The sequence below is a fragment of the Battus philenor genome, unplaced genomic scaffold, assembly GCF_028537555.1.
Source record: "Battus philenor isolate CCGP_79_NKW_IND1 unplaced genomic scaffold, ilBatPhil1.0.hap1 SCAF_10, whole genome shotgun sequence".
Classification (NCBI taxonomy): Eukaryota; Metazoa; Arthropoda; class Insecta; order Lepidoptera; family Papilionidae; genus Battus; species Battus philenor.
In genome coordinates, this window is record NW_027181662.1 from 14,124,564 (window position 1) to 14,148,870 (window position 24,307).

The 24,307-nt window shown below is 36.7% G+C and overlaps 3 protein-coding genes across 7 annotated transcripts; 1 reads left to right on the forward strand and 2 right to left on the reverse strand.

The window, feature by feature from the left end:
• Window positions 1–661: 661 nt before the first annotated feature.
• On the reverse strand, window positions 662–14,148 carry LOC137923523 (mitochondrial protein C2orf69 homolog). 4 transcript variants are annotated; one of them, XM_068766786.1, is made up of 10 exons: window positions 13,994–14,148; window positions 10,159–10,307; window positions 9,018–9,145; window positions 8,312–8,416; window positions 7,064–7,172; window positions 5,378–5,442; window positions 3,773–3,922; window positions 2,864–2,970; window positions 2,159–2,271; window positions 662–937 (listed from the first exon to the last, which is right to left on the reverse strand). In XM_068766786.1, exons 2-10 carry the CDS (start codon window positions 10,282–10,284, stop codon window positions 809–811), a joined length of 1,032 nt encoding a protein of 343 aa, XP_068622887.1. In that variant the 5' UTR covers window positions 10,285–10,307; window positions 13,994–14,148; the 3' UTR covers window positions 662–808. The 4 variants fall into 4 exon arrangements, with proteins under 4 accessions (XP_068622887.1, XP_068622889.1, XP_068622886.1 ...); XM_068766788.1 differs by having other exon boundaries at window positions 5,378–5,439; window positions 10,159–10,310; XM_068766785.1 differs by having other exon boundaries at window positions 10,159–10,310.
• Window positions 12,519–13,652, reverse strand: LOC137923513 (TWiK family of potassium channels protein 7). The gene has a single exon (XM_068766776.1). It carries the CDS (start codon window positions 13,634–13,636, stop codon window positions 12,569–12,571), a length of 1,068 nt encoding a protein of 355 aa, XP_068622877.1. The 5' UTR covers window positions 13,637–13,652; the 3' UTR covers window positions 12,519–12,568.
• A 747-nt stretch (window positions 14,149–14,895) lies between the features above and the next one.
• LOC137923392 (zinc finger protein 676-like) lies at window positions 14,896–23,932 on the forward strand. 2 transcript variants are annotated; one of them, XM_068766639.1, is made up of 7 exons: window positions 14,896–15,010; window positions 15,536–15,952; window positions 18,558–18,653; window positions 19,329–19,802; window positions 20,384–20,593; window positions 21,981–22,741; window positions 22,820–23,932. In XM_068766639.1, the coding sequence occupies exons 2-7, from the start codon at window positions 15,669–15,671 to the stop codon at window positions 23,176–23,178; spliced, it is 2,184 nt and encodes a 727-aa protein (XP_068622740.1). In that variant the 5' UTR covers window positions 14,896–15,010; window positions 15,536–15,668; the 3' UTR covers window positions 23,179–23,932. The 2 variants fall into 2 exon arrangements, with proteins under 2 accessions (XP_068622740.1, XP_068622747.1); XM_068766646.1 differs by having other exon boundaries at window positions 22,823–23,932.
• The last annotated feature ends 375 nt before the right edge of the window (window positions 23,933–24,307 follow it).

Sequence of the window (24,307 nt, forward strand, 5' to 3'; positions counted from 1 at the left end):
AATGTCTAAATTATATATATATATATATATATATATATATATATATATATATATATACATAAATACACACACATGTATATAATAAAGTATTCAAGGTGTTTTAGTTGATCGAAATGTGTATAAAGTTTGTTTTGACATTTCAGCCCATAGATGCCAACTGCTAGTTATAAGAGTACACAAAGATCTATGGGGTGATATACCATAATCGCCAAGCTGGGCAGGCTGGTTGGCGGTTGCAACGTGGTATCTGGTACGCAGAAGACGTTGCTGCCCATCCTCTTCATCTGGAATCTTGCAATGCTTAGTAACATTAATTATTATTTCTATTCAAATATGGACATATTTTTTAATAAGTTACTTGTTTTTCTTAAATAATGCACAAAGTTAATTATATTGGTACACTATATACACTGGTGTGTATCTCTGGAATCGAACCTACGATCTATAATTGCAAGTCACATCACAGGACTACAACTGCTCGCTGTTGCTTGTACATGATATCTGTATATGAGTGAGTACATGAAATGTGTTTATGAGCAACTGTTGAGTTTTTGGCCGGCTCCTATCAGATCAACTGGTACATATATTTGAATATAAGTTTGCGGTGAAAATGTACCGTGGAGGTTTTATAATAAAAAACGTCAAACGATTACATCGAAAATAGACTTTATTATATAACGAATATCTTATAGAACAACGTTTGAGATCAAATTACTTCTAATGAAATAACGTAAAACATTTTTACAACACAATTACATTGCGTTTACGCAATTACCTTTGTACAGATCTTTAATTTTCTGAATCTAACTTAAAGTTCGTCGTCGGAGTCTCCGCCGGTTAGCGGCGGACTTTTGGGGCTTCCGAATGCTGTCAGCACCTCGAAGTGCATGTGCAGCGAATGCGGAGCCCCGGGCTGGTCGTGCACGTATCTCTTCACCTTGAAGGGAACATATTATTCTTTAAACATTCAACAGCTTTGTGGGAGACAAGGTAGTTGAAGTTGAAGGTGACCACACCTCTGCTCGCAGTTATAATGAACGCGGCGACTCTCAACAGCGCGATGCAAACTTTTGTTGCGTCTACTGTGGCGCCATCTATCATCTATCCGTTTGATTATCGACGCTGTTGCCATGCGATCGACTGCGCGGGCACGTGGGTAAGAGCTCATTGCTAGGGAACGCGTTTTTTGAGGCGCGGTCCAAAGGCGGAGCGGTTAGCGAGTGGCGCGCGATATGCACGCCACAGCTTCGTTGTTGTATTGAGAGAATTACATAACTAATGTTTCAGTAGCGCGGCATATCATTTGGCACTGTGTCGTGAAGGTTTGTCAGTCCACTGTTGAATATAGTTCTCCCCCCATAGATTAACAATAGGATCACCTAATGGGTGGAAGTTCTATGTTGCGCTTTCAGGTCCTTGGTCATTCCTGAACCTCAGAGGGAATCCTATCTGTTGTATGCACTCTCGCACTCTCACACTATCACTTCAACTTGCCAATCAGCTGGACCATGTCAGTACCTTTTTTTCGTTTATGGATATATTCATTCCTGAATGCATTACGAAGAAATCCATAGCATACATCTCTGTATCATTGAATGAATGTAAACCCTCTAACAAGATACGGAACTATAAACAGGGGTAGTCAAACTGCGGCTCTTTGAACGATTATTTTTGACTCCAATTGATTGTCGAATTTCAATATTTAAATTTATATAGCCTAAGTCAGCTCCTGGGAAATAGAAACAAATTACCGGTGTGAATAATAATTATTTATATTCCACCATAAAATTAGTGAAATCCAAACACCGATCATAATTAACTAACCGGCATCTTAAGTATTTATTAGGAGTGCTGTTATATACGTGTGCCTTTATATCTAACTACAATACACGTTTTGTACTTTTATTGAAATAATTTCAATAAATATGGTTTTTAAAATATTTAATGCGTGTTTTAAATGCGTATTCAATTGCGGCTCAAAAAAAATTTCAAAAATTTTCGCACTATCAAAGAGCCTAGCTTGGCCACCCCTGGTATACAATATCAAGTAATTTAAAATTTATATTAGTGTATATGTAAGGAGAAGGGTAGTCGTAAGTTAAAAAGGCACAGGAACGAATGGTTGGCAAGCTCTAACTTAAAAACAAGTTATTGTCACCTTGGCCCCGAGTTTCCTGAGCAAGGAGGTGAAGGCGCGTTCCTCGCGGCCGATCCACGGTCGCCCTTCATCTGCCACTTGGTACGGACTCACGTGTACGTGAATGTTCACATCTGCAAACAAACCAATCTGTACTTTTCGTTCATACCGTGATATTTTCTTTATATACAGCATGAGTCAGAAAGTAGTTTTTAAATTTGCAAGCAAATCTCGTATTATTAGAAGCAAAAATGCTGTAAGGGTGCCCTGTGACAAACGAGATGGCCGAAATAAAAGATTTGGAATATTAATATATATAATTGGGTGGTTAAATATGAAAAAGAAATATAATTTAACATTACATTGTATTTTAACAGCAGTATATGCACGCCACTTGCAATTGCGTGGCCGAAATTGGAACTATTTACATATTTATTGCCTATTAGTAGCTAGCTAGATGCAATAGAAATACACTAGGTAGCGGTGTAATATTATTATTTAACTAGTTCCCTAGATGGCGCCAATAAGCCCTTTGATACGTCACTGTTGACAGTAAACGTACAAAAATATTTAAAATACGTGTTGAGTGATTTAACGGTGGTAGTTGTGTAATTCGCATTGTTTGTCGCACGCGTATTTATCAGCGAGCTGGCGGACGGTGCACTTTATTGCACGACTACTGCTGCATGGCGGAAAAGAAAACAGACAAGAAAAACGAACGCTCACCAAGTCTAGTAAGGGTTTCAAGAAGGCTTCGTGATGTGATCCAGGTGTTTTTGCCACCTGCGTGACCACCGTCCAACCAGTACATGTCCTCTATACGAGAGATGAATCTGAAACAATTATTTACGATCTATTCATCAAAAATTATTAACCACTTTAGTTAAGATAAAGCCAAAGTAACTTCATAACCATACCTAGATTAATATCACTTATTTGATGATGTCAACCTATAAGGAAAACCCACCAGATCTTTTTGTATTACTGCCGAAAGATTATAAGTAAAGTAATCAACAGTAATTGTAAACAAGAATAAGAAATTATTTGATAACAATGTATTATTGTTCTAATAAAATAAATAAATGAAATAATATAAATATTATAAAGTAACAGTTCGGAATGAATGTTTAATGAATGAGAGATAATGTGAGTCAAAAAAGAAGAATGAATGAACGATATTAAGAAGGATATAAGAGTAGGCAAATTATTAAGCTAAAATTGTCCCTGTGTGTATCTAAGACGGGGAATATACGAGAGACTCCAAAAATGGAGACCACATGGAAAAAAAATACCGAATATAAGCACTCTTCCATAGATTTCCAAAAAGACCAGTCGAAAACGTCCAAAGTCCTCTGTACACCTTCGATTGACGGAAATTCTTTGTGGACACGGGATTGACTAATAATAATAAAAACTTGGTTTCCCTTGTGAGTTCTAAGTAACGGGATTTCAATCAAAATTCAGTAACTTAAACTTGAAGAATGTCCAAGTTGAAGTTTTTGTCGAGTAGCAATTTAGTGAAAATCTCCTTGGAAGAGTAACCATCTATCTTCATCTGGTCCACACTCTATAATAGCCACCTTGTTTAAATTTACAGAACGTGTTACAAGTCTATCTGGTTACTAAGCCACATACCTCATCATATGCTCGTCTCCCGGAGTGAGGGTCTTGGTGTAGTGGAACTCATATATCAGCTGGTTCAGTACTACGCAGCCCTTGCTGAAGCCAACTAACGTCAGCCGGCACTTGTCCAGGGCTAACTCTTCACGCCACCACAATGGTTCTCTGCAAGGTTAAAGATAGCAACTCAATAAAAAGACTACCAGTTTAATATATCTAGTCCGAGGGAACCCTAGAGTATTACCCTAGAGTGTTAGTACCCTAGAGTTCACAAGGAAACCACTGGGTTTATTGCATATTGGCTGCTGTAGCCTTGGAAGTCCTGGATTGGAGATCACAGACCGGCAAGCGAAGCGTAGGAAGTTCATCCTCAAGGTTGACAGATGACTTTGTTAAGGTCGTCAAAAAGCGTTGAATGTAGATCGTTTCCAACAGGTCCTATTCAGAATACCAGTCACGGTTAACAGAGAATAGAGAAGGAGAACATTGCCTCAGTGGTGGGTAAAGAGGAGTACCGGCAGACCTTTTTGGAGCTCTGCAAAAAGTAATAGGGAATATAAATAAATTAGAATAACAATAATAATGAAAATAAAATAGCTGTGATATTAGAAATGTATTAAGATTTAAGAATGAATAGATTGTTAAAAAATGATGAAAGTAAAATTGTAGAACTCTGGACGGAAGGCGAAGAAAGTGAGGCGATGTGTGAAAGAAAGAAAGACATTGAGAAGGATGAAAGAAATTGAGAAGGATGAAAGACATTGAGGACGATAGACGTTGAGAAGGGTGAAAGACATTGAAAAGGACGAAAGAGTTTGAGAAGGATTAAAGACATTGAGAAGGATGAAAGACATTGAGAAGGATGAAAGACATTGAGAAGGATGAAAGAAATTGAGAAGGATGAAAGACATTGAGGACGATAGACGTTGAGAAGGGTGAAAGACATTGAAAAGGACGAAAGAGTTTGAGAAGGATGAAAGACATTGAGAAGGATGAAAGACATTGAGAAGGATGAAAGACATTGAGAAGGATGAAAGACATTGAGAAGGATGAAAGAAATTGAGAAGGATGAAAGACATTGAGGACGATAGACGTTGAGAAGGGTGAAAGACATTGAGAAGGATGAAAGAAATTGAGAAGGATGAAAGACATTGAGGACGATAGACGTTGAGAAGGGTGAAAGACATTGAAAAGGACGAAAGAGTTTGAGAAGGATGAAAGACATCGAGAAGGATGAAAGACATTGAGAAGGACGATAGTCGTTGACAAATTAATTAAAATTATATGAAAAATTATAATGCAATTAAAGACCCTATCCACCCATTATAGGGATTGAACGGAAGGCCCCAACGAAGCCAATAAAAAAACTTTCTTTTTTTAATCTTTTGGGATAGACCTATGTCCAGCAGTAGACGTCATACAGCTGATTAGATAATGATCAGCGTTATTGTATATTGAAGGAGGTCATTATAAGGGAGGTTTGATTCTAGTTCCTGTCAAATTGAGTTATTCTAGAATTTACCGCTAAATGTATATGTAAATATATACGTTACAAGTTGTAAAGGAATATAAATAAATGTATATAATACCACAACATCCATTGGAACTAAACCTACTCACGGCTTGTGTTCAGAAGTCCCGGCGCCGTTGGAGCCGCTCGCCGCGCCGGTCGGCGAGCTCTGCTGCTAAACGTTCATATTGATAAATTTTACTAACCACATGACAAAATAAATAATGCATTGGATTTCTGAAGGAGATTCAGAGTTCCGCAAACTTTTTTGTGTCGTAGACCCCTTGCCATGTTTTTCCGTGTTGGGTAGGGTACTTATCTGATATTGATTTCCTGTAAATTTCTAACTGTAGTGAAGTTTAGTGTTAAAAATTTAAAGTAAAAACACATGTTAATTTATACATTTATTAAATGAATTTAAATTAACACTACTCAATGTAAAATTTTGTATCTGTTATGTAAAATATACGTAATATTAAATAAACATAAAATGAACTATAAATAAAATAACATAAGCAATAATTTTTTTACTTCATAGGCACTTTTATAAATAATGTAAATGTTTTGATAGTATAAGATAGTATGATGTAAGTAAATAGGTACTATCAGTGTATGTGTTCAGATCCACTATTGTAGACCCCCTTTTTCATTTCATGGACCCCCAATTTTTTTTTCGCTGTAGACCTCTTGCAGGTTGTCATAGACCCCTAGGGGTCGATATAGACCACTTTGGGAATCACTGGTATAATTTGTTGAAAGCAACGACATCTAGTTGTGTCGCTTGCAAAACGCGGTTTATCCATACTAATTTTGTAATTTAACGCCATCTAGTAAATTTAATGTAAACAAAGAAATTAAACGAACTTTATACAATGTATTCTACCTACAAGGGTTATTTATATATCAAATCAAAGCTTAAAGATTATGTCCTTTACGATGTTATTAGGAGGAAAATTTTATATTGACCGTCATTAGTAACGTTGCAATACTATATTAATCATTAGTACAACTCTGCCAACTCTTTTACCACAAACAGCTTGAAAATCACATTAGCTAAGTATGTGATCGATTCTTTAAAATAGATTATCGTGATAAGACTGTAAATATATTCATAAAAAGTATAGTACTACAAAAGTAGCCAGTGATATCTACAACTGGAAAGTTATCGAAACATTTTCCCCGCGAATATCATACCCGTTCTTATGATTCTACTTAGGTGAATTACGTTTCTTTCATTTTGAATTAGAAAATCCCAAAAAAAACCCAGTGTTGTACCAGCTGTAGATGCCGAATTTGACATAAACGGTATAAGCTCGCATTACCACACGGGTTTATTCGACTAGGGCGACCATATGACAGTTTAAAAATATAAGAAAAGGACCAATATCTAGCCACTTCCGCACATGCAGTGGTAGTCGTGCAACAAAGTGCACCGCCCGCCAGCATATGCGGCAAACAATGCGAATCACACAACCGCCACCACCAAATCATTCAACACGTGTTTCACCACTCCACGGGGCATCTTCAGGAGTTATGTTATAATTAGTGCCAAACACAGACTGTGTTTGGCACTAATTATAACACACTGGACACACTGCATGTGCGGAAGTGGCTAAATATTGGTCCTTTTCTTACTTAGGATGGACTTCCGCGAGGTAACGCCTGATTCCATTAAATGTTTAAAAATATAATACACGAGTAGTATATGCATCTCAGTGTTGCCCTACTCTGACATGTTCAATGATTTTTAGAATCCTTTCGTCGCATAAAATTAACGTATGACGTCACAGACTTACCTGCAAGTCCTCGATGTCAATTTCCTCTGGCAGCGGGGACGCATTCGCCGCCTCCAGTAGTTCCGAAGTAGGTAGTGACTTTAGTCTACTGCTTACCCCAACCAGCAATCTGTGGTTGAATATTTCAATTGACAGTACATGAAAATAATTAAAAAAATATATATCCAGGAAGTCCTCTGCTGAACGCAAGCCTTCATAGATTTCTAATATGACCGGTAGCTGCCTGGAAGACTCCTGGAAGACACTGGATTCTTCTAACCTTGTAGTCCATCTTACGCTGCTCTTCTATTCTTAACGCTGTGGCCTGCTAATTTTAATCTTTCAAAATTCTATATCACTTCCATATTTATATACACCAATACCTCACTTTGCGTCGTGGTTACGTTCCAAAAAAAAAAAACACGACACAAATTAAACGCCGCCAAGTGAATTTAGATTTTCTACAGACAGATCATGTAAAGAAAAAAGATAACGACGCACAGTGAAAATTAGTAATAATTAAGAAGCAACGTAAGTAACTTCGAAAAAAACGCAAAACGAAACAACGCAAAGCGAGATATTGGTGTACTGTCCCGACAGGCTTCATATTATCAAAAGATTATTTTTCTATCAATAATACGAAAGATATTAAACGTTTTTATAATAAACTACTATGACTTTAGCTTAAAAATAACGGGGGTTGGCCCCTCACTAAGTGGCCTGATGATATAGTCAAGGCCACTGGATCTTGGCAGCGAATGACTGATCATTGTTGTGATCTTCGGGGAGACCCCATTCTTTTATACTTATTTACTAAACTCTTAGTACCAAGTGGCGCAGAAGGCGACTAAACTAAGATCTCTTTTAAGATAGCGAACCACAAGGTCTCCCAAAGGAACCTCTGCTCAAGTACATTGGTCTGTGGAGACCACGGAGGTATTTGATGGAGTCCATGGAGTGCCTACTAGACTCAAGGGCCCCAGGAGGGGATCAGGTAGGACTGTCACTTGTCAATAATACCCGCTTTTGCAGCATTTTGACGTCCGAGATGGCCAAACCTGGACTTTGGTTGGTTCCTATTGCATGGCAACACTAATAGCATTTCGGGAAGTGTTAGCGCTTGAAGAAGAAATTCCAGCAAAACATCTCTATCTAGTATGACTGAGGGTTGATGTCCCCTGTTATATACATCTGGCCTAGTTTCCGTCGAAACTGGGTGATCATCGAAAGACGTCTGCCGTGCTAAAGCTGTGAAATAGAACAAGTTACCTCTCCAGGTGCAGCAGAGCGCTGTGCGTTGGAGTATGATCGGGTACACCTGCATTGTTGCTGGGCACAAAGTTGTCGTAGCAGCTGAAGCTCTTGTACTCTATCCTGTTGGAAAAGTCTTCATCACCTTCAAGCATTTATCATCTTTCAACATCTGCTAATTGATCAAATTACTTCCTACCTCTATTCTGAGGTTAGTCTACCAGGTATTAGGGTATTGGACATTTGTAAAAGCGCTTACAAATAATAAACAATAGTGTTGTGTGTGTGTGTCTCTCTGTCTGTACGTATCTCTGTGTCCCCTTAGCGCTCTCTCTCTCTTCGTGCGCTTGTATGTGTCTGTGTGTGTATTATTCCGTCCGGTATAACTAAGGAAAATTAACATTTTTGTGTCTACTTATGATTACTATATATTTTTGTATGTCTATTGTATGTAGTAAACATATTATTATTATTATATGATAAATAACGAAATGATGCTATAGCAAGAGAGCTTTACTATTTATTACTAGTTATTTTATTTGTAAGTTTTTTTTTATTCAGATTATTTTATATTAAATCTAATCATTGTTTGATATCTGTCCGTGTATATTTACTACTGCCAGAAGTTATAGCTTGTAGCATTGAAATAGAAAGTACATTTTTTACAGTGATTGATTTATACAGGGTGATTGGATATATGTTCACACATTAAAGTTATATTTACCTGGAGGGTTTCACTACAAGCACGTGTTTCGTAGGAAAATCATTTCCGAGCATACGGGCGGTGTTCTCCAAGTTATATTTGAGATAATTCCGATAGTCACGATGTGCTTGCATTACTTCTGGATAATCCTGGGAAAGAAGAAAGCATATATGATTCACAGTTCTCGGGGCTGACGACCCGCGAAGCAAGTTTAAAGCCGCCTTGCAATGCATTGACGTTCACCTTCACTGAACAGACTCCTCTGTCTACTTAATCAAAAGCTTTTTAGAAGTCGTATATTGACAAAATTAAATAGCTTTTCATACATTCGCGGGTTCGAGGCAGAGCTTGCTTAGTGTAAAATCTCTTTTAAGGCAGCAAATCTCGAGGACTTCCTAGGAAGCCTCGGCTTAGGCCTTGAAGCTAAGCCCTTGGATCCCTTAGACCATGGTTGCACAGACTTATTAAGACCAGGGGCCACTCGGGCAAATCATGAACTGATGGCGGGCCGGCCGCCAGAAGTGTAGGTAATTAAAGACAATAAAGAATTGATAATAATTAGAATTCAATATTTTTCGAATGTACGAGAGTATTATATTTGCTGTCGGCGGGCGACCAGTATTCGACCGGCGGGCCGCGGTCTTTGCATCCATGCCTAAGACAGACGGTCTATGAAGTGACCAATTTCTTTATACCTAAGAATCGACTCGGCTTCTTCAGGAGTATCTCTGTTATTAGAGGTCAAATAATCATTTACAATCTATTTGAGTGTTCCGCATTAACAGAACTTGTGACTTGCATATACAATGATATAGTCCAGGGTTTCCGTCCACTGAAAATTGAAGGAAACGCTTTCAATTACCGTAGTCTGATAAATTATCTTGAAACGTCCACATAGGCACAATGAAACAAATATTTATTCTTTCTAATAGGCTGTGGTAAGCAATTTCGAAAAGGAAACACGTCGATATAACTTTTATTTGAATTGTACATAGACCACTCATGGATTGAAATGTTATTTCTAACGAGAGGAAACTGATAAGAGATCTGGTAGTTATTCTTTTAACGCCAACTTAAATTTCCTTCAATATGGAATACAGTATGATTCCTTAGATAGTTTCCAAAGGTACCCTACGAAGAACAAATAAGTATGTTAACACACCTGGACGTCCCCGCCGAAAAAGACCAAGGCGCCATGCTTGGAGGCAGCACGGGCGGCGGGGCAGAACACCACGTCGTTGGCACGACCTTCTAATCCACTCACGCGCCTCAATCGCAGCGGTCGCATCTCGGCTCATATGCTCACCATACCTGCTGTCACGTTTACCTTTTACACATTAATAATATTTTTCAGTTCCTTTCGCGCTTCTAAATAGTCTATATACATAAAATCTGTATAAATTAAACAATATTTATTTATTTTCACTAAGAAAGGGACTTATATATTTCCATTCCATGCAGCAGTAGTCGTGCAATGAAGTGCACCGCACGCCAGCCCGCTGATAAATGCGCGTGCGGCAAACAATTCGAAACACAACTACCACCGTCAATCTTCTCTACACGTGTTTCACCCCTCCATGGAGCATCCTTAGGAGGAGATGTTAGTTCAGGAAGTAGCTATATATCAGTCCCTTTCTTAATTAGGATGGACTTCCGCGAGGTAACGCTTGACTCTAATAAATATATTTTCATGCATGAATCTCTTTAAGCATGATTGCTACTTGCCTGTACCCCATAAACCTTTTTTTTTTAAATTTGAACCGGGGTGGCAGTACTGCCCAAATGACTTGCATATTCAAAAGATTTAAGGTGGCAGGTACTGCGTCTATCGGCGCCTATCGCTAAATATTAATATTTTACCGAATTGGGAGACCGCTGAGCTCTTATGTCGCTTAGATGGAGGCTCCATGGAGTGACTAGACTCAAGGATCTGACGAGGAAACTTCTCAGTTTGAGCTGACACTCGTCGATAATACCAGCTTGGCATTCCGACACGAGAGCACCCGAGAGTGCTAAACCTCGGCTTGGTTGGTTCCTGCTGCTTGGTTTCGGTTGAAGTTGATGCAGTTAGCCCGGGAGCTTTTAAAGCTTCATCGGAACTGAGATCACGGAGTAAAAGGATACGTTAACTTAAATGATCGGTTGCTATAGTCTGGCTTATATCAATACTACACTTCGTAAAGCGTTAGCGCTGGGAGAAGTGTCTGAGAAAACTCCAGCTATGCTTCTATATAGTATGATTGAGGGTTGGGGTCTCCCGTGATAAAGAATCTGACCTCGTTTCCGTCGAATTCCGTCGAAGTCGAATTTCTATTGGGTCCATGAAAAAAAATTAACTACACTATTTAACCCTTTTCTTGATAATGTATCTGTAGAGATACATCAGAATTAAAAAAAATTGTGGCATCTATTTTGAACAAAAAGTAATCATTTGTATGTGAATGTTTAGGTAATTTCTTAATTTTCGAACGCTTGTTCAGTTTTTTCTGTTGGTATCCTCGGGTCTTAAAAGTCAAGTGGTATGAATATTAATGTAATATTAAAAAATGAATCCTCCAAGTTAAGGGATAAATATGCAATGGAATATAAGCCATATACAAACCAAACACTTGTGAAATCACAAATTGTTATTGCCATACTTATTTTATTTTACTCATTTATTTATTGCAAGCTCGCAAAAAATCTGCCTTTACAAATATTGAAAAGGTGGACATAAAGTCTTCTCTACCAGTCAACTTAAAGTGGTGCTGAGATAATTATTAGGCAAGTGACTAAATCTTATAAAAAGTGATCAGTTATACTACATATGGTATTTATATAAATACTATACTTATTAATGAGAATATTATAATAAGTATAGTATGAATATTTACTTAAAAAGGAGGATATTACATATAAATATATAGAATATAATGATACATACATATGCCATATACATTTATTCAGCCCAAGATTCATCACACACTATTTATTTACATGATTATTCATTTATTACATTAAAAATTGATATACATCATATCATCATATTAATATAAAATATTATAACTGCACAATTTTATACCAAAAAAAAATAATAATATTTAGTCATATGTAAAACAAGGTTACATTTTGTCATTAATTTCTATATACAAATGGTATGCTGAGAATGCTGCTGCTAATCCTGTAGAAAATTGTTTGTGAGCAGTGGTATTCATATGTAATTAAATGCACAAAATGTAAATTATATGAGATTGTATCCTGGGAATCTAACCATTGCAAGTCTAACTCCTCTACTTCTGGGCTACCACAGCTCAAAATACTAAATTAATTTACATAAAACATACAAAAATAAATGATTAACATTTCCTTCTACATTTCCCATGGTAATCAGTTAGAGTTAAATTTAAAAAAGAAATCTTTTTGAATTACATCCAATATTATATGATTATAAAAAATCTTAAGGAATAATAGAAATCATTTAAAAATAAATAGCTCAAATGATTGTAAAGTTACATAAATAAATATAACTTCACATATCCTAGCTCTTCAAAATGCAATTATAGGTTTTACAATAACTTCATATCTCTATGTCCTCACTTAATATGACGCGTTTGCTTTTGATGATAATATTTGGTATCATTCATACACACAGTAATTTTTAGTGTGATGTCATCCAGACAATTCTTGAGGTCTTCCCTCAGCTCCCTCACTTTAACTCTCACATCCTCGCACATAAGATTGTAGCACATTGCAACTAGACCCATTCCAAGCAAAACATAAATGAAATTAATCACTAACTTCAAATGAGAACCACCAGCTGAATCTGAAATATTTGCTCCGGGAACAAAATCTCCAAAACCGATTTTGCACAGACTGATAACACAGAAATATGTTGAATCTAAATAATTCCACTTCTCCCATGCGCCAAACATAATTGTTCCAGTCAATATATAGAAGGATATAACCCAAAGACAAGCAGTAGACGGAACTGTAATTTTACGTTTTATTGGTTGTATTTCTCCTTCCTCGAATAATGTATCTTCTCTTCTGCTACATTCATGTGCCGTAATATAGAGCCACTTGAATGATTGCGCAAGAACTTTACCCATGTTGCAGAAATAAAGTATATATATTGGTATTCCAAAACAAGCATATGCAATAGTAACAATTTTACCCCAAACAGTCTTAGGCACAATATTTCCATAACCTATCATTGTAAATACAGACAGGGAATACATGAGGGCGGCAGGGAAGGACCAGATGTCTTCTGCAGATCTGCCACTGTAGCCTGTGTGAACAGCCGCTGTTATGTTACTTTGAAACACTTTCAATACTCTGTTTATATTCATTTTCCAGGCAGTCTCATTGAATAAATTGTTGCTCAAGGTGATGCCCCATAGTTCATCAGCACAACTTTTTCTCCACTGTCTAACATTCTCCAGCTGTTCATCAGGGCTATCTTTCTCAATGTGCATGAAGCTAGCAGCTCCTAATATTGCATAGCAAACAACCAGCGCGCCAACACCCACTTGTGTAAACATAAAGGCAATAAACTTCCTAAGACAGTCTTTAATTTTCTCTCGAGGGTCACTTCCAGTGGTCGAAGACGAATCCTTGCTTCTAAAAGATCCATGCAAACTTGAATGTTGTTGTCGTTCCATTTTTTAGAAACCGAACAATAAACCTTGTATAAAATAACGCGTGTGAATCGCAGAAAGTGAACGTAAGTCAAACGCGGTTTATTTCTGGAAACCGTTGGCACTCCGCCAAAAACAATTCTTTATTACAAAACATTGGAGAAAAATGTAACGCATATGTTATTTATATTTAACTAGACAGTTTATAAGTGCTCGATGTTCAAAATAAAATTATTTAATACATTTAATTTCATGAAATAAGTAACGTGTAGTAACGTTACATATTAAGTCATATATATTTAATATTTTTATATTTTTCGATGGACATTTTTCTAATGGTCGTAAAATGCATTTTATAAAATAAATATTTTAAACACTTACCCAAAATGAAAACTGTTTTTGACTTCACTTTCCCTTCATCGCATAGTAATATATATCAATAAAATTAGATTAATTATACTTATATTTTTCTATTTATTGAATGTCATAGGCAAATAATTCGCGTCTGTTTTCAATGCGCTAATTATTTATTTATGTATTAGGATTTTTTCAATACAAAACGTCAATGTACAAAGATTTGACATCTGGTTATACATGCCTATTGTAAAAATTATAGTAAATATCTAACAAATATAATAAATTGGGATTTAATTAAAATATAGAAAATTGAATACTCACAGCTTATTTACATTTACAAAAGAATATAAAAACTTGCTTAAATTGTTTAAAAAATATGGAAAATAATTTTATCTATTTCGTCGCTTTATGTAAAATGTTTGTTTTATCAAAATTTCTATTTTTATATTTAGGATTGTTTATATTAAAAGGTCCAAAATGATTTATAATTTAAGATTAAAGTTCAGAATAGTTTCAAAAAATAACCTCATAATTTGTGAACGCTTATAGGTTTTTATGTTGTTTTTGAAACAATTTTTGTAATTTTGTCTGCAACAAAATTTAACGATAGCGTTAATTCCGTTCGTTGGAGTATTAACAATCACGTCATATTTGTCTTTAATAATTAAATGCCTAGAGACACCTTTATAGTAAAAAATGATTTTTTTAAAATGAAAGTGAATTATTTACATATATAATATAACATATATTTATAAGGATATTCACAGTTTAATTTATGTTAAAGATATACATACATGTACTTAGAAACCGAAAACTTTTAGAAGTCTTCCAGTGTGTAGTCGGCTTTAAATTGATTTTTGTTCCCACATACACACTCAATACTCACACCGCTGTCAAATGCAAAATTCACACGTTTTCTTGGCGTTGTTTGTCGTCCGGCGTTACATTTTTTAAAGTTTATCTTTTATTTCGACAATTGTAATGTAAAATGTAACGTTGGACTCTTTTCCGATGCAAATCCATAAGATTTCATCCATTATTGTGAGTATAAATTATTATACTGTATAAATCATAGATTTACTAGGGGAATGAAATGACTATGAAAGTATTTTCGGTGACAAATGTTTTCACGAAAATCGATTTCGATGCGCGAACAGGCGCCGTGAAGCGGCCGCAAATAATGAACCAGTTTCATTGTGTTTTCACAAGATGAATGCTTTTAGTAAATTATTTCTTCTTTTTAGTAATTCTGTTGCCAAGGTCGCGCACGGCGGAAATCAATTGCACGACGTCCGTTTCGTTTTTGTCATATTTTTATCAGGACCTTATGAACTTCATTCATATTTCTCTATCGCGAGAACGTGATAATACAGTTCAATGAAATTGTTTTGCACCGACTTATGTAAATTTTATAAGTTTATGAATGAAATTTGACCTTGCGGACATTCGCCTGGCGTGATATCGGTAATAATCGCATAACTATACCAAAATTTCTATACTTATTAACTTTAAGGCAAATTACCCGCAATAGCGTTTTGTATCAATTGAAATTTCTTTTGTTTTCAGGCCAAAAATATTTACAGAAACATGTAGCTGCAAGCGAAAGTAACAATAAAATGTTTGCAATAGCCGTATTAAATACATCCATATGACATAGATCTGGATAGGCAATAGATGGATTACACATAGATTTGCTACAATGGCTTCTCCCTCCCTTTTGGACCCATCTAATAAGACTCCGCAAAACTCATTCGCTGAATATCAGAGCAGGAAGCTCACAACCATTGATTTAGTGGGCGGCATCCACTGCCATATCTGCTTGACAACATTCGGGAACAAAAAAGACTATGACTCTCATTATGCACAGCATGATACTGGCGCTGGCATTGTATACACATGTGTACTGTGTCACAAAAGTATCAATGGATACCCTAGCTTCCGTGGCCACTGCTATACAAGTCATGTGGTGAAAGCAAAGTACAGGTGAGTTTACAGATATTATTAATGCTTGCCATATCATATCACTATATCACAATATATTTATAGTAATACCTCATACATTTATAATAACATATATGATTTGATGTGAGAAAGAAAATTAAGATTATAATACCCAATGTTTTTTTATCATATAATAAAATTGCACAATTTTCAATAATGTCCATATATCCATGAATATAATCATTGCTTTTGTTACGGCAAGATTCATTTATAACATATATCATTACATTGAATAATTTACAGAAAATTAACACTTGCATGTGCCACCATAAATGCTCCGCCTATAAAGGTATGATATTTTATAACAGGAAGCTGCTATAAAAGGAGGTGCTTAGAAATTTCTATTTGAAAGAATTAATATTTGAAATATTGTTGCCTGAAGGCGCTTATGTTTCCTTCATTTTATTCTAGAGTTCTCTGTCCCTGGATGATCTTTACCATAACTTTTGTGATATCATCTTTTCTTGTAAAAGGGAATACAGTTGGTAGTAACTTATCATCTTTTATCTTTTGTATGTGGCCTGCCCACTTCGACTATGTTTTTGTCCATGTTTGACAACATAGATATAATTATGGCTTAAGGAAATATTCTGTATATATGGTTGCCATTAGTAAGGTTACCCTGATGCAAAAAGAGTGCGGTGCTGATTGACAAGAGTTGACGATGGTGTCCTTTACAGCAACATATAGTCTATTAGTGTGATAAAGATGTTAAAAATTGCTTGAATATTATCATATACTCTTGATATTAAATTCCTTTAGAATGATTTTCTTGTGTTATATTTGATCAAGCCACATGCAGCTCTGAACAATTATTTCATTGATTCTATTGACTGTTATTTCAATATTTAAATTTATATAACCTGTCAGATCCTGGTAAATCTAAACAAATTATATATATATATAAATATATATATAATTAAAATTAGCAAAATCCAAACGCTGATCATAATTAATTAACCTGCATCTTAAGTATTATTAGCGCTGTCATATGCGTGTGCCATTATATTTACACATATTTTGTAGTTTTGTTTAAATAATTTCATATTTGTAAAAAAAAAAACATTCTTTTGCATATTTTAAAAGAATATTCTGTTGCGGCACGCAAAAGATTTAAAATTTCTAAAAATTCAAGCCATTTACTTACACTATTTAAGAGCTTGGCCTCCCCTGATACGTAGTGATATCCTTCTGGTGTTATGAACTTAAGACCTTTTTACCAATTATTAATAATATGTTTATAATTACAACTCATACAATTTTATTTTTATATGAAGATCATGTTTATATTTTTTGTTAATGACTATATTATAAGGTAGCATATTTATTTTTCTTCTAGTGAATCCTTTCAAGATGCTGTTTATTTTACTTCAGTGGTTGTAAAGAAGTACATTTATTTGTTTTGAATTTTGTTGTCATTTTTCAAATTTCTTTTACCGCAATTGTATCACCAAATTTTTGACCTAAATTTATTTACTATTTTTTCATGTATTTATAACTTACAGTACAATAATGATTTTTCATTGTTAGTTTTATTAAGTAGTAAATATTGGAAATTTGAATGTTACATACAGACTTGAGAATTTTATTTTTTCCAATATACACACATTGCACAATTAAGAGAACACCAAAAAAGGTAGATTTTTCTTTAAGTTCTTGTAAATCTTCAGAACTAGTTTTTAATAACGTGCAAGTACCCTCTTAAAAAATTACATATTATAAAAATTTCACTTTTCAAGTCCATAGACAAGTTTTATGGAATTTTCTGACATAGTGTTCTAATTGTTTCTGATAAGAACTTTGTTGGATGCTGTGTGTGATGACTGTGTTTAATTTAACTGTTTGCTTTCAATAGTGCGCATTGTTCTTATACAAAATGAGTGATTCACCAGCAACTTCAGCGGCTAGGGCAGTAACTATGATTGAGGAGAAGCATACATACCTTTCAGTCGGTCGCGCATTGGGTGTACCGACATCGGTGGTTCATCTCGTTCTACGACGCCACAGGACTACTGGATCTCACGTGCGGAGGCGAGGGCAAGGCAGAAATCGATCAACCAGTGACGTAGATTACCCTTTTTGGATACCTATGCACTTGGGCCTTTGATCTTGCTGGCGATCTCGGAGAGGCGCCTCGGTGATCCAAGACTATAGGGGTTTACGCATGTACACCGAAGTAGTACGTGGTCAGCGGTCTTATCCTCTTCTATGCATGATCTGCACAAAAGACTAATGTAAATAGATGTTTGTTAAAATGACCAAGCGCCACGACCAATCACCGAGCGCAGACCAGACTATAGTGTGACTGTTAAGGGATAGTAACAGCGCCCCACTGTCGGAGAGAATTCGATTGTAGGGACCATTTACTCTTCCTATCAGTCAGAGTTGCAACCACATTTATGATACCCACGCATTCAGCTTCAAACAGTGCAGTGGTTACCGTTGCTATGCTGTGAGGGGAGATAATAGGTTCAAAGGGTGGACCACAGCTTGATTGATACCTATTATCAGATTGAAGAATTTAAATTGTGTATGTATAAGTAAAAGGAATTGTTACAGATAAAATCAGTAATTTCTTTGTTTTCAGATGCGACAACTGTAAAAAGCAGTTCTCAAAATGGACGGCGCTCAAAGATCACATCAATATAATGCACAAGTTTAAATGCACTACATGCGGCAAAGAGTGAGTTTATTTATTGAAACGTTTCTGTTTATATATAACTTAAATGTAGTTTGCTTGTTATATATATAACTATGCCTATAAAGCAGTATTTTCAAACTTTTGAGAAAATTCTTACGTCTCCCTATGTAACATACACTAACACCTCGATTTTTCAAAGTTGTGACAATTAGTGCTAAGTTTCACTGTACATCGTTAGAATTTTGTGTTTGCCTTGTATTGAGTTTGAATCCCTTTTAAATTTTCTGTTTTTTTTTCAAAAGGCAGCACTTTTGTTTCTAATCGCGTCATGCCAACACATGAGTAAGAGCTGTGTTCAGCAGTGTATATCTTACTCCTGAAATGATGATAATGACTATGTGAGTTATTTCATCATATATATATATATATATATATATATATATATATATATATATATATATATATATATATATATATATATATATATATATATATATATATATTTATATTGCTATGTTATTAAGCCGTGCTCCATTTTTGGCTTTGATTTGCATCAAATGTATATTTTATTTTACTCTGTAGTTTATATAGGAAAACCTTGTACTGTAAAAGGAAAAAAAATATAATATCAAACGGGACGTTAGAGCCATAGTGAAATATGCACTTGAAGATTGTATTAAAATTTATTTATATATAATTATGTTTGGTATTTTGCAGATTCCAAACAAAAAAAGAAATGCAAATTCACCAGATAATACACAACAATAGCGACAGTCCGCCATACAGTTGCCAGTCGTGCGAGCGGCAGATTGACAGTTTAGATGGCTGTGAGTATCACATTGACCTGCACTCCTCATTCACATACTGCTGCCCCATCTGCAGCGAGAATAGTAACAGCAAGCAAGCAGCGGTTGAACACCTCAAGCAACACTTTGGCACTGAGTGCCTGGATACAAGCAGTTTGGAGGTCGAAGACGCCCCCGACGATGACTTTATAGAGAAGCTCGGTGGCATCCTGTGCTGCATCTGCTCCACGGTGCACAGGAACCGCGTGAACTACGACGCGCACTTCTCACTGATGCACGGCTGCCAGGACATCGTATACACCTGCAACGAGTGCAACAAGCAGTTCGACAAGTACTCCATGTTTGGCAACCACTGTTACAACCATTTTATGAAGAACAGATTCGAGTGAGTATATGTTGCGTTACAAAAACGGATACTTTATATTTACGTTTATAACTATATATATATTTACATACAGGGTGACATAATAGGCTTAAAAGCTCTAAAGGAGTGAATGTATACCTCATTTGTTGCCAATTATTGTATGGTACACCCTGCCAAAAAAATAATGCTTAAGAAATTAAAAAAAAAAAAATTTTACTATCTACCTCTGCAGACTGAACTGCCAGAAGTTATTGGTCCGAAAGGAAAAATAATAATTAGTGTAGCATATTTCAGAGACTAATAATAATAATCACTTTATACCATTTATAAAGATTGGAAATAGGTGTAAAATCTTCAAAGCTTTTTGCTGGAAAATGAGTTATTTATATATGTATACATATATATAAAATACATACATATATAAAATATATATAAATAGATTATATTTGGAATATACAGTTTTTATAACAGGATGTACCAATGTATTTTTATTAAATTGTTTTTTTTTTAATTGAAATTAAACTTTGTTGAGATTATTTTATTTAATATTTCAAGATAAATTATGAATTAAATGTATATTTTAAATGATTATTTTTCTACAGATGTGATCAATGCGGCAAGGCGTTCCCTCGTCTATCGCTGCTCGCTACGCACACGGAGGCCTATCACGTGGGCAGCTCGTCTGGACCGAAGCCTTTCGCCTGCGGCCGCTGCGACCACCGCTTCGGTACGCAGCGCGCCCTGCGTGCCCATCTACGGGAACAGCACAATGTCACCTGTGTCCAGTGTCCACAGGAAGGCTGCGAGAGGATGTACGTAATGAAAAACATGAATCATCTGAGGCTTACAGGAGAACCCATCACTGAAAGAACCATCGATACTCCCACCACCCCTACCATCGATATCTGAATTTGTCAGTCAGCCCTGCAAAGATTTAACGGAATCAGGCTTTACCTTGCGGAAGTCCATCCTAAGTAAGAAAAGGACCAATATTTAGCCACCTCTGCATATGCACACAGGTACATGCATGTGCGGAAGTGGCTAAATATTGGTCCTTTTCTTACTTAGCTCTGCAAAGAGCGTACAGACTTGACTCCCAACCGTCTATTAATGTAAATTCACTTCAAGAAGCATATTTTTATCATTGTTCGTTTTTTGTGAAAGAAATATTAATTTCAGTCGAAAATATTGAGGCAGAAGTCTATTAATAATTCTGTTAATTATTTTATTGAATTAAACAGGCAACATTTCTATTAACCCTTTCGTTACCAGCGCCGGAGTTAGGCAACATTCACTGCACACGCCGTATGTACCAATGCCTTTAAGTGGCATCTATTTGCCGCTTGTATTTCATTGTTATTGAATCGATTCCTCTAAGGGTACAATCATTTTATTGAACGCGCCCTTACTCAAAAACAATTCTTCGAAAGTGCAGTATGTATTTGGAAAATAAAATTTAAAATATTAAAAAGTATCATCGCAATAATAATCTACTAAGGTTGACCGAAAGATGTTTTACTTTCAATTTATAAATCAGTAGGAATAAATAATAGAAGAATAAATCAGTAGAAGGTACGTTGTTTGCAGTGCAAAAGATTGGTATCTAAATATGAACGTGAAAATGGTAATGTGGGCTTATATATAGATCCGTTTTATGATTTATCACAGCCAAATACATTACTAAAAATTATCTTTAATTAATATACTAGTAAAATCTTTAAATATATAACACAAATGAGAAAATTCTAACATCAACCTACCGCCATGCAATGTGCACAGTTCGCAGCGCACAGCCCGGTTCAGTAGCGTAACGTCGACGGAACGGACTGTGGTAAGGAAAGGGTTAAGAAATGACAATGAAAATTTTTTACGATTCTCTATTCGAAAATCAAGTTCACAGTGACCAGTTGAAGTCATACTATTCAAACATAAAGGCTAATTAGGAATAATTTGAAAGCACTGATTGGATTTTTTAAGTCAATTGATATGATATATCCGTTTCAATGACAAAATGTTTGAAATGAAATGCAAAAAAATAAATAAAAAGAAGTTTGTAATTAAACCTGTTTATATAATGTTTACCACCATAAATATACATCTACCATAATTCTTCTAAAATAATATTAGGATATAAGTAAAGAAAGGATTTACGCAATGTAAAGTTACATTAACTTAGTTATATTGTTTCACAATTTTCAGCTTTGAAACACCTAAAGAGCTTGTTTTCCATCAACGCCACCACGACAAGTCCCAGAACTGGTGCCGTCAGTGCGGGCTCCATTTTTCCTCTCTGTCATCCTGCGAGAAACATCTGGATGCGCACAGGAAGAAGTCGTACTCTTGCCCCGTTTGCAACCGGAACTATGGGGAGAAGCATGCAGTCATAAAACATGTGTCGAAGCATTTCGAGACCGTCGTCCACATTTGCAAGGTGTGCGGGAAGGTATACAACGCCAAGAACCGTCTGGTTGAACATATCAAGGTCCATTCCGACGTGAAGACGCACACCTGCACTCACTGCGGCAAGGGCTTCGTGAAGCTCGGACAGCTGGAGCAGCACCTCAACGTGCACACCGGTGTGCGGCCGTATAAATGCAGCGCTTGCCCCAAGACCTTCGCAAGTTACGCCAACCTGCACAAGCACTCGCGCAGAATGCACAACATAGACACGAAGGACATTAAGAAGGCGGTCACAATGATCGCCAACGAGGTCGGCAGCGAGAGCTCGACGGACGCGAGCAGCTCCAAGGAGAGCACCGTTAGCTCTGAACCGGAATACAATAAAAACGACGATCCATTCAAAATTAATATATCGGACACAAATTTGAAAACATTTAAACTATTTGAATCTGACGACAGCACCATGGAGTCTGACAGCATTGACCCGGTTGTCATAGAGAAAGAGTTGCAGATATTTGAAGCGGTGAACGAGTTGCCGACCAACAATCTCTTCCTTCCAGGTATGTGTGTGCGTGTGTTTAGATGTTGCAGGGAGTGTTTATCGGCTGATATGATGATGAATTGACGTGTGTTGACAGAAGCTCCTGAAGCGTCCCTGGTAACGGAGCAGCCGGGCTCCTCGGCCGGCAACTTCCCGCTGGAGTACGGGCCGGAATTCAACACCGGGCTGCACGGCGACGGTGCGGGCTTCATCGACCTGGACGACCACATCCTGCCGCACATCGACCCGCTGCTCACCATCAACAACGACCAGCCGCTGCACGCCATGTACGTACAGAGCCTGCCCGACTTCCAGGGCTTCGAGGGGAATCTCGCCGCCGGCTTCGAGGCCGACAAGTGGGAGCCGCTCATCACGAAGGTGTACCAGGACTACGCCTGCGGCTACGACGTGGGCGACGCCGGCCGGCTGTCCGTCATGAACACGGACATCTTCTGACGCCGGCGGCGCTAGGCGCTCGCATAGTTGATAGTTATATTTGTATGTACATAATGTTACGGGGTCCGCCCCACGCACCTACCTCAGACAGTAACGATCGTGTACCTCAGTAATCCATAGGAAGTATTTTAATGTTGTTGTAATGTACGTGTATGACATATTGCGCCGCGCAATGTATATCCCACCAAACGTTAGGCGAGTAACTTGTAATCATATTCATAATGATGCTACCTCACTTAGTTAAGATGTTCCATCGCTCCTCCCGCGTGGTAGCGGCAGTAGGGGCGGCCTGTGTGTCCGGCACGCTCGTGCGCGTGCGCACTCCGGCACGTGTATGATTCGCGGGGTAAACGCTTTGTTCCTTTGTTCCGGCGGGCCGGCATGTCCCACGCGTGGGCGTTGGCCAGCCGCACTATTTGCACTTTGTTTTTGGCTTCATTTTACGAACGATTTGCATTTATCGATTAACCTATGAAATCGGGGTTTCGAAATAGGCGCCCTTATTAGGGTATGATCAGAGGTCTATCGTCGATCTGCTCGCGCGAAGTGACAGTCGGAGCTGGACCTCCGATCGGGCCGGAACTAATATATGTATTTGTTTCGAATGATTTCCAAAGTAATTTCTTTAGGCTAAGACATCTTTTGGTGATCGGCTGGCTTTGTATATTTTTATTTTCGCGACACTTAATTCGCGTTGCAATGTTTTTTCGGTGCGAGGACGCCTTCGCTGCCCCCCTGGGGTCTCCCACTCTAAACGCCACTAAATAAAACACAAAAAAATTAAATAGCCACCACAGTTTCTTGAATTTTGTAACATTATCATTCTTGAACATTCTGAAATCTAACACCAGGTATATTTTAATTCTGAATCTGAAGAATTCATAATAATTTTACACAAACAGCTGCTTACACTCTCGTGTGTGCAATTTGAATAATTTTCATCGCAAAGCAAAGTATATCTTGTGTATAATTTTGTTGGTGAATCAGCAATAGCAGTTGAAACGTCGAATTCCTAAAAGTAGTTTCTGTAATTCATAGCAAACACTAGTTAACTTTTACCGTGTATAGATAATTATTCATGTTAAATGTCCGGAATGTATTTTAGTAATAGGTGGATGAAATATATTTA